This window comes from Amphiura filiformis, chromosome 17 (assembly GCF_039555335.1).
Source record: "Amphiura filiformis chromosome 17, Afil_fr2py, whole genome shotgun sequence".
NCBI lineage: Eukaryota > Metazoa > Echinodermata > Ophiuroidea > Amphilepidida > Amphiuridae > Amphiura > Amphiura filiformis.
In genome coordinates, this window is record NC_092644.1 from 19,727,737 (window position 1) to 19,739,163 (window position 11,427).

Below are 11,427 nucleotides of genomic sequence, written 5' to 3' on the forward strand. Positions count from 1 at the left end.
GATGGTAGATAAATCTGACTAGGAAATATTTCACTACGTATTATTTACGTACTGTGATTTAGAATTAGATATGACTAAAAGGTCAAAGATCAATTTATGGTTCAATTAAGATATCGGTAACCCACCTTTGCACATTAATAGGTTTTGATGAGTCCAAGTGTGTGAAAATATTGGATCCAAAACATTAAAATTGGATGCTTTACGCCCTAAATTTATTGGTCTGGTCACGCTATGAGTTTTAAAATAGTTCGACCAATAAATATATAGGCTCAATCGATCCAATTTTATATCAGTATTTATTGTGGGGCCTGCGAGCACCCCAGAAACACCAAATTGCATTCTGAATACGAGCAATGTCCTTCTGATATCAAATAATTCTGATTTTTTTAAAATTCGCAATAAAATACAAATCTTAAATGGCAAATTGTTGAAAAATGATATTTTTCCCATTTTTTTACATTTAACAGTCCTTGAAGTAAACTTTTTAAAATTACTTAAAGTGTATGTAGCTGGGATTAAAAGCCGTCCATCACATGAAAATTTGACCTTTGGAAAAAAAGTATATATTCACTCCAAATTTTCATATGATGGATGGCTTTTCATTTCAGCTGGCCTTTCATCCCAGCTACATACACTTTAAGTACATACCATTAGATTTATAAAGTTTACTTCGAGGACTGTTATATGTCAAAATATCATTTTTTAATAATTTGTCATAAAATTATATCGCGAATTTGGTGTCTGAAGTCTGATGTGCTTTCAGGCCCCACACAAATACTGTGCAAACGTCGCTATCCAAGCCTCGCCCTTAATGTCAAAATGTTTTTGTTGCAATTAGTTAGAAAGGACTTTCAGAGATCCGTCGAGGGCAAACAAAAGTCGCTTCAAAATGATTCAAAATTCCGAAATTTATTTTAAACATCGAACCCCAGGTCTTGTCTCCCTTGACATGAAAATACATTTCATTGTTGGGGTTAGATATAGTAAATAATCTGTGTGCACACAAAATTACATGACATGGATATTTTAACGTGCCTCTTGTCACGTTTAGGCAGTGAGATTAAATTTCCATGGAGTGAGAATTTAAAATCCGTGCTGAAATTATTTCTATGCCATTCAACCAATATGGACGGCTTAATGGCACCCTCCGTAAGCCCATTTTCATTTCAGCATAGCATAATTCATAAAAGAAAACACCCTAACACTAAATAAATAAATAAATAAATAAAGAAATAAATAAATAAATAAATAAATAAATAAAGAAATAAAGAAAGAAAGAAAGAAAGAAAGAAAGAAAGAAAGAAAGAAAGAAAGAAAGAAAAAGAAAGAAAGAAAGAAAGAAAGAAAGAAAGAAAGAAAGAAAGAAAGAAAGAAAGAAAGAAAGAAAGAAAGAAAGAAAGAAAGAAAGAAAGAAAGAAAGAAAGAAAGAAAGAAAGAAATAGAAACAAAATTCGAATATATTGAGAACTGAATATATTGAGAACTGACCTGGATGAATTGTTGAAAGTCTGTGTACAGATTATACTCATCAAAATCAATTGTGAGTATTAAGCAATATAAAGCAAAAGCTCAAAGTGTGCCCACACAAAAATGCAAAAACATGCTGCCTAGCTTCCTTTGAACACGGGCAAATTCAACTACACAATTTTCCAAACTCATATTCAACGAAATAATTATACTTATGATCGGGTACATACATGTTCTATATACGTTTATGTATTGAATTATGCTAGCCATTTTACAAATGTGCACACACCCCTACCCGTCGCTTAAAACCCCACACCCTACCACTCAGACATTCAAAACATAATTCAGGGCGTGACGTAATTGTTCAGCTGAAAAATGAACGTAATAAACTTTATTTCTTCAAATGCTCCTACAGAGATTCTTAAACACCCCCCTCCCCGCTACCACTCAGACACTCAAAACACGATTAGGGGTACATGATGAATATAATTTGTTAGCTTAAAAAGAATATAATAATACTTATTTCTTGAAATGCTCATTACAAAGATTCCTAAAAGAAGAAAGAAAATTTGCTGAGCGGACAGATATAGGGAAGGAAACAAAGACAGAATACAGAAGTATATTTGCGTGAGAGATCCAATGAAGATCCTTGTTTACCACCTAGTGATAGAAGTACTCACGAAAAGAAGAATGATCCAACTGGTTAACCTGTTTGACACAGAATATTAATCGCTCCCCGAACAATTTCGCGGGCTAATTTAAACTTGTGATCTGTACACATGTGATATAGGCTATATCCTTTTATGAAACATGGAATAACGAAATAGACACTACACGAGTAAATATCCATAATAAACACTGATCACACTATAAAACGTAATTTATATTACCAAGAAGAAAATCTAGATTTTATAAATTAGACAACACAGTAACTATTTAAGAATTATTCCTATATTTGTACGGTAAAGCCATTTATGCAGGTCAGAAGGACGACTCTGCAATTATAACCCGATTGGAATTTGTTTTTGTCTCATTGTATGAGTAATTGGTCGGACGCATCACATACTGGCCGGTCTATCTCGAAAAGCACGCATTTCGAGACAAAAAATTGAGGTCTGTAATTTATTGAATTGGAAGAGCTCCGTAAAAAAATTATATACCAATTTTCTCAGAAAAGTCAAAACTTCAAGATAGACCAGTATGTGATGCACCCGACGAATTGTAAATCATGAATGTGAGTAGTGAGGAAGCTTTCCCGATATAAAAACCTAAATCTCGTGAGCTTGGAGATCTTAGGGAGCGGAAGAAGCTCTACCTCCAGGGTCACTACATTTGCTTTGACCCTGGACTCCACCACGGGCTTTCAAGGCTGGCCCCTGGACCCAACCCTTTGAGCTCGCAACATTAATAATGCCAGTAAAAATATACAGTCCTGATCCCTACCTGTAAGGAAACCGTTTGACTGCAGTGATTTTCGCTCTAAGATCATCTTGTCTGATGCTTTTTTATTTAATTTTTTGTGGGTTCTTATGAGAAGTGATTATTTTACTCAAGGGGACACCCCTCCAAGACCCCCCACCAATGCCCCGCAAGCGCTTCGCCGCTGGTCAATCACCAAGACTTTACATAAGCCAACGTGAGGTACCAATCCGTATTAGATCGACTCAAAATATTCAGCAAGATTCCTCTCTGATACATATATCGGATCCTGCTTTCAAATCCCAGCCTTTTTCATTTGGATCCATTTGGCTGATGACGGAGACTTGCTGCTTTTGCGGATAGAACTGGACTCTGTAGAGGCTTTCAAAGTTTCTGGTATTCCTAATGTGCGACGTATCTTCGCCTTCCACATGACACTGACTCGCCTGTTGAAGACAAAGGACCACATTATCACGGGGCCTTGCAGTGAATTGAGCACCAAAAATACGTACCACAGTGCAGGTATTTTTGTGTAGGGTACTATGAAGCCGATGATCCAGGTCAAGCCAATCACGATGGATAACTGTAATTACACAGAAGGTATCAAATTGTTAAAAGGATGTGACTAATCAAAGACCTAATACGAAAATAATATAAATAAACAACGCAAATGGTATAACAGTATTAACAAAGCCATTTTAGCAAACGGGATTATCTATCAATGCCAATCTTAAGGACTCCACAAATCCGACTGCGATAACTTGCATCCTGTACACGGGACCGACGGATACGTCACTCTCAGGAGGGATAGCTCTCATGATCCGTTTACTTGATTTTAAATGCACCATTAGTTAAGTCCGAATTTAATCCAATTTAAATGTACAGATACTACTAACAATTATTATATTCAGATCAGATTTTGTTTAATCATATACCCCGGTAAAATTCCACCACCAGGGATTGAACCCCGTACCTCACAGTTATATTCGTCTCAGCCTCACACACCAGAGGCAAATAATCTAACCACTGCGCCACACGAGAAAAACATCAAATTTGATTACAGTTTTTCTACTCTTATCTTTTCTTTGCTAAAAATCAACGATTTGAGTTGGAGTGAAGCCCCAGCAAACGCAAAACGTTTTCGACATCATTCGCAAAACGTTTAAATGTCGGGTTATATAAAGGGTACATTAATAGTATAAAACGTTTTCATAACATTAAATAACATTTGTTGGTAATTTACTACACAGCAAACACAAATGTTTTACAGAAAGCATTTAAATGTCGGGTTATATAAAGGGTATAAAAACGTTTTAATAACATTCCAAAAACATTTTGAAAACTTGGTACAAATCATTCTAAACAGAATGTTATTTTGGGGTTGAAAAATATTTTGCAAAAATGTTTGCCCAAAATATTTACAATAACGTTTTTAAAATGTATTCACGACCTTTATATAACCCGACATTTAAATGTTATTAAAACGTTTTGTAAAAAACATTTCTGTGCTTGCTGGGTGCAAATATTTTAACATAATGTTATTTAAGTGTTGACAAAATATTAGGACAAAAATGTTTGCAAAAATAGTTTACTATGACATTTCGAAAACATTTTAATGTTATTAAAACGTTTTTACCTAAACCAAAACCCAAAATATAACTTATTTAAAATGTTTTAAAAACGTTTTTGTGTTTGCTGGGGCAGCAATTTTTGTAATTTTATATAATTTAATTTAAACACTCTGAAATGACCAAATAATATTTTGTGGTTACCTCAATTTGGTACAGATTTTCTTAATTTTCGAGGCACTGAATCCTGTTTTCGTCGCCAACAACAATCGGATAAAGATATTAATTTGTCACAATCTAGATAAGACACTATGATTTAACTATGGCCAATATGAAAGGGCTGCTATTTGCAGAGGTCCTGGGTTCACTCTCTACATTTGCATTGCGGCGTATTACTATAAACACCTCAATGCTGGTCATGATCAGGGAAATAACTTCTGACTATTTGTACCGATGCCAAAGGAAGAATAGTGTATGAGCGCTGAGCACATTAAACGGAACCTAAAAAACGAACAAGGTGTGCTATCGTTCTGTCAGAACTTTGCTTCCATTGTTTATACAAACAAGAGAAGCTGGGTAGAAGTTGCACAAACAATGAATTTAACCCTAAATGGGCACTAAACGCAAGTTACTGAAAAATAGCGAATTAAAATCATACCTTGCACATGAGACACAAGTCCTCCTTCATCTGTTTCAAATTTGTACCTCCATTCTCCAAAATAGCAGTGGCTCGTCTGGTGTGTTGAATTCCAATAATAGTATAGGTCAACAGGACAATGTTACTGAATAAAAGGACTCCCACTGGCACTCCAAAGGCCACCAGAAGAGGTGTCCCTGGTTTCAGCCAACAAATTGTGACAAGATCATACAAAGCCTCTGTGTTACCGTTGAAAGAAACCAAGAAGTGAATGATGACGGTGATGCAGACAGCGGCTAAAGGCAGTCCCCAGCCATACACGGAGTACCTAATGAACGTTGATGAAGTGTTCATATCCCGCATACTTGCCTGAGCGCCAAACGTGTGCGCTAGATCAAAGGCTAGAATATTAGTCCACGCAAAGACAGCAATCCAAGCAAACTGCATGAGTAATGCAACTGACAAACATACTGGATATAAAGTAGTTATATCTGTGCCAAAAAGTAACAATAGCTGAGCAAAGATCATTGCTATCGATAAGCTGACGATTGTCTTTCCAGGAACGTTACGCAATTCTGCGAATATCAGATAGGTCAAAATAGTGACGAAAAGAGCAGCAATAGAAAGTGAGCAACCGATGTTATTTATAATGATTTGCGTATTAGAATACTGAAAGTAATTCGACTGATATTCAATGAAGCTACAAATCTGGACTGTATTATTTTCAAGAACTATCACTTCTTCCCTAGGTACGCGCCGGCCACTAGCGATGTGTAAAAGTACTTCTTGTTTTCCTCCGATCCATTCATATTCCATAGACTTCAGTGTGATGTAAGTACATGGTAACGTTGTCTGGCACAGGTAAGCTTCCCGTATCTGTGTATTATTAGAGTTTAGAGTAATAATTTGAAGAACAGAGCTCGATGATAACTGAATGAACCCTCCGGTTGTCGAAATAACCACGGCGGTGTCATTAACATTCTTTACGGAATAGGAAGTCAATTGTTGGTGATCACCACTGCATTCTTGTTCCAATATGGACACGTTGTAAAAGTTGCTCAGTCTCATGAAGCTGACAACTGCTGCTATTTTGTCACCACCAATGCATTGGTTTAGAATCTCTTCAGACAACTGACGTATGGCTTCGTCAAAGGAGTTGTCAACCAGGGATCCTGTTGCCTCCAAAGTGAAACTAGTGACATCTGCGTCAAGACAATTGTCAATATATAAGCTTGGTGATGGTGGAGCTTTCCCTTGTGCTGACGTGATTGGAATTCTACCTGACTGTACTACTATATACCGCTGTATGGCATTAGTCACAACGTCCTTCACATCTGACTGTGTGGTTTGTACATCAGTATGCACCTGGAACTCAAATCGTACAAACGTATTATTTTCCAAGTTACCGCCATCGTCATATTCTGCGACACACGTGTCTCCATTAAACCATGAATTTCCCGGGCATGTAATTTCGCGACAATCCCCAAGATACGGATCATAAATCTTATCCTCGGCACACTTGATTTTTCCTCTTGGTTTCGTTAAACTGTTTGATCCGCTTTCAATTGAGAATTGGAATAACGCTTTCGTAGTTAGAGTAGCGTCTTGACTTATCGGCCTTTTTTCACATGATCCAGCGTTGTATTCGAAGTTGCAAGCAGCGCAATGAGGGTTCTTGTAGTATACATTCCTAACATGGATGGTTGCCATATAGCTCGTACACGCTTCCGCAAGAGATGAATTTGTAACGTCGGGACACGTAATTATATCATGTTGGGAGAACATCGTCTCAGAATAGTTTCTTGTCCTTGCGTACGAAAGTCCGTATTATATTCACATGTCGTCAACATGCAGCTAAGAAAGTCAGCAGGATGTTGCTCTTTAGGCAGCCGATCTCTTGCACTCAACCTCCAAGTCCCATACCTGGCCAGATGTATCGTTGTATCCCCAGCATATGGCACAAAACCTGTTCTTATAATGCACATTATTCACCGACACGGGGATAAAAGAAATGGGGTCATCTGGAGAGGACTTCGCGCAGGCTTCTTTAAGATGCAAACTGGAATCGTCAGGACATCTATTGATAAGAAGATTGAAATCAGAACGCTCAGTTGGAGCGATACACCTTTCGTAGAGCGCGAGCGATCCCCATGACATGACCAGATCTTGATAAGCGTCTGAGTTGATCGTGTTGGAAATATTACGGAAAGTGGTTCTCGTTTGATTGACGCCAGGTTGCAGCCGACAGTAGATGCCGTAATCGATGCAGCAGTCACCATGAGCTTCACAAAGAATATCGCATTTGCAGTTGTAGAATCCAGACAGGCTGTTGTAAAACACAACAAAGATCAAATTAATACGTGTAATGTTCACAATAAAAAAGAACTAGATGAGCTACGGTCTTTCAATACCACGAAATCTAGCCGTGACCATAGAATGGACAAAATCGTACTTTCGTAAAGTATGCATGCACCAAGTTTCATCTATGTGCCATCTGTAATCTGTAAGAAAAGAAGCATTTAGAATGTTTTTGTTTATGTGCCGGAAATACACCCTTAACTACATCTGACACCACATCTGTGAAGACCCCATAGTCCCCGTCTATAGCTAAGTTCAATACCTAAATCTTATTTCTGTACCACGTACGTTGTAGGAGAAGAAGCACATTAGGAAACATTTTTGGCAATAACTGTCATTATTCTGATGATCATAGCACTTATTATGTAGAAAATAGTGATTGTTGTGCATGTGTGTCAGTCGCATTTGGTTATGTGTTAGAAATACACCTTTAATGACCTTTGACCCAAATCTGTTAGGACCCCATAGGCCTCGAATATGCCTAAATCACATTACTATACCATGTAATAGGAAAATATTTGGTACAAATCACAAAATTACTCATGCGTGACGTTTGACCCCAAATGTAACGACTGGGGCTTTTGCCCAAGTATGGTCTTAAACGGTCAAATAATGAAGGAGCTAGAGTAAATTATATAAATATTATGAAAATGTTTGAAAAATTTTGTATGTAAAAGATATACAACATCACACACATTTTGTCAAAATGTTAAATGTAAAATATATCCAATTGTTTCAAATTCATACGTGTCGGGAAGATTATTTTTTATTGCGAACCCATTGACACACCCATTCATGTACTTACTTATAACCACATCTGTTTCGACACGAATGAGCATAATACAAGTGTCCATCATGAGGCTTAGATTCATACAGGCACAATTCTACTTCAACATCAGCCAAGTTAAGAACTATTGGTTCGGAAAATATCGTCGTGTCTGATATGTCTGTAATCAGAAAAAAATAAGATGGTGTTTAAAAAATGGAACTGAATAAATGCGGGCGGAAAAGTAATGGGGCTCTCTAAATTGAAGATTGAAGTGAACACTGCAAGCAATCCATAAGAGAGTGAGCTTATCTCTTTTACGTTTAGATAGTAAAAGAGAAATGTTCATGGTGCAACCAACATAAAACAATATGTCGTCTACACAAATTTGCAGCATTTTTATTTATTTTTAGTATCTGACATTTCTTTATAGCATTTCTAGTCGCCACATTTATGTATTTTCATATTATAGCTTATCACGTTTTTTCTTCTTCAAATATCTGGCCGTTAAAATATCACGTCGAGCGATGACATTCCCATAGGAACCCATTCTATTATTTAATTAACGCATAGCATGATTTTATTTTTTTTTGGTCTTGATATAACCCGCTCGAATAGTCAATCATGGCACACTTTATTGCGTAACCGCAGATACAAACGTGGAACCCCCTGGTAACTTAATTGTTAATAATTATTTTCGTCTAGTCCCAACAAACACAAAACGTTTTCGACGTCATTCGCAAAAGGTTATAAAAGGTTGTCAGAAAACGTTTAAATGTCGGGTTATATAAAGGGTATAAAAACGTTTTTTAAAACGTTTTTATTAAAATAACATTCCAAAAACATTCTTGAAAACATTCTAAACAGAAAGTTATTTTGGGGTTGAAAAAATATTTTGCGAAAAATGTGTGCCCAAAATATTTGCAATAACGTTTTAAAAACGTTTTCATGACCTTTATATAACCCGACATTTAAATGTTAGTAAAATGTTTTGAAAAAAAAAACATTTTAAGAACATTTCTGTGTTTGCTGGGTTCAAATATTTTAACATAATGTTATTTAAGTATTGACAAAATATTTGGCAAAAATGTTTGCAAAAATAGTTTACAATAACATTTTTGAAAACATTTAAAAATATTGTTGTAGTTTGTTTTCATACAAAACGTTTTAAAACGTTATCATGACCTTTATATAACCCTACATTTTAATGTTATTAAAACGTTTTTACCTAAATCAAAAGCCAAAATATAACGTATTTAAAACGTTTGTAAAACATTTTTGTGTTTGCTGGGGTTATTCCATCATAATAATTCAGCCTTTACCATATAATAACCGCTTATTTTCCAACACCTAACCCATTTGCTTATTTTGCAATACAATACCCAGATTGAATGTAAATTATCACTTTATTTCATGATATGTGACCCGGCAGCACAAACGAGCCGTAAATTCCCTAAATTGTATTCTGAGTTATGGTGTAAAATGTGTACGAAGGTCGTATTCAACGGTCACTTAAGCTGGCGCGACATCTGTCTTATTTTGATAGTCACAACACCAATCAATAATCCTATTATTGAAGTGGATAATAAGCTTCTACCTTAGATGGCTATAGAACTTTTAATAGCTCTGGTCTTTGTTTGCTTTTGCTAAATCCTTTTCAAGTGGTGGGTTACCAGGCATTGTATTTTGTATAGGTATGCATAACCAACAATTAACAATGAGAGAACCTTCTTAAACCTCGTTGACGGGGGGATGATTTGAAATGACCGCCAATTATGACTGTTTGATATTTATTGACAGCAATGTGGAAAAAGAGACACACATAGAAACGAAAAAAGCTATAATTTTGTTGAAGGAGCAAAGTTTAACTAACCATAACTCCGCTTCTGGATATCGTTTGAAGTCAAATGATATACCATTTTTAAGTTTATGATGTTTACTTTTTAAACACGAAATAAAACAAAAATGACCGGGGGAGGAATTTACGGCTCATTCGCCGTGGACGGTCACATATGTACCATCAGTGCAAATGACACCAGCATCTTCGTGATGCCCACAACGATGCTCTCCCCATTTATTATGGAGGCATTTCAGCAAACTGACTTCAGATCCGGAACAGTTAACATCAGCCATCCATATGACACCAGATCCTTCTCCAAAATACGCATTCCCAATGGCTACTGGAAACCCGCATGGAAGTCCAAGTTGGCGACATAGTACCTTTGCATCAGTTACATCCCACCGGTGCCCGCACACTGTTCCCCAGATGTTGCCAAGAAGTATCTCAATTCGACCTTCAACTGAGCTGCTGCCTCCGATAAGTCGAAATTGAGCAGGCCCTGCAGATCAGATTTAAGCTTTTAGCATAATAATGATAATATTACCAGATATTAAACCAAAAACAACATAAAATAAGATTAAATTTATCAATAACAAGATTTTAAGCTTAAATAGGTTTCGTTTGAAATAATTGAGATATCGAAGTTTTGAATTAAAAACACTCAGTTTTGAATTAAAAACACTCAGTTTTGAAAACCTCCTGTTTCGTATATGATATTTGTCTAGGAGTGGTTTTAAACTAAATGATCCAAATAAGGTTAACACTTAAAGCAAAGTTAATCCCGCTCAAATTTATAATTGACCTACTATCAGTGCAAATGACGCCAGCGTCTTGGCGATGTTCACAATTATTTACTCCCCATCCATGATGTTGGCATTCTTGTAGACTGATTTCAGATCCAGTACACCCTACATCATCCATCCATATTATTCCAGATCCTTCTCCAAAGAATGCATTCCCAATGGCTACTGGAGAACCGTGTGGGAGTCCAAGTTGGCGACATAGTACCTTTGCATCATTTGTTTCCCATAAGTCATCACAAACTGTACCCCAAAGGCTGTTAAAAAGTAGTTCAACTCGACCCTCTGTAGAAGCGTTGCCACCGACAAGACGAATTTGCGATGGCCCTGAAAACCACAACAAGAAGAAAAACAAGAACTACAAATTAACTATTTCCATTTGGATATGGCAGAGCACACCATGCACACTTGTTCTCACACGATAACTACGAGGGTCATTCAAAAAGTACTACCTGTTGGGTCATAACTTTTGTTTTGTTAAAGGTAGCTACTCGAAAATCTACATACATACATACATAAAGTTCACAATGCCACCTACAGGTGGTACAAAAATCCTGTCAAGACCATTTTCA

The 11,427-nt window shown here is 36.5% G+C and overlaps 1 protein-coding gene across 1 annotated transcript; it reads right to left on the bottom strand.

Annotated features, from left to right (window-relative positions):
- Window positions 1-6,972: 6,972 nt before the first annotated feature.
- Window positions 6,973-10,425, bottom strand: LOC140137039 (scavenger receptor cysteine-rich domain-containing protein DMBT1-like). The gene is made up of 3 exons (XM_072158698.1): window positions 10,234-10,425; window positions 8,255-8,396; window positions 6,973-7,417 (listed from the first exon to the last, which is right to left on the bottom strand). Exons 1-3 carry the CDS (start codon window positions 10,346-10,348, stop codon window positions 6,973-6,975), a joined length of 702 nt encoding a protein of 233 aa, XP_072014799.1. The 5' UTR covers window positions 10,349-10,425.
- Between the last annotated feature and the right edge of the window lie 1,002 nt (window positions 10,426-11,427).

Bases quoted from the DNA above. Each gene is read 5' to 3' on its own strand.
- LOC140137039 (XM_072158698.1), bottom strand. From the start codon at position 10,348: ATGGCTGATGTTAACTGTTCCGGATCTGAAGTCAGTTTGCTGAAATGC. The intron at 8,397-10,233 runs GTACATATGTGA...TTCTGATTACAG, and splicing joins TGGTGTCATTTGCACTGATG to ACATATCAGACACGACGATA. The intron at 7,418-8,254 runs GTAAGTACATGA...GTTTTACAACAG, and splicing joins CGAAACAGATGTGGTTATAA to CCTGTCTGGATTCTACAACT.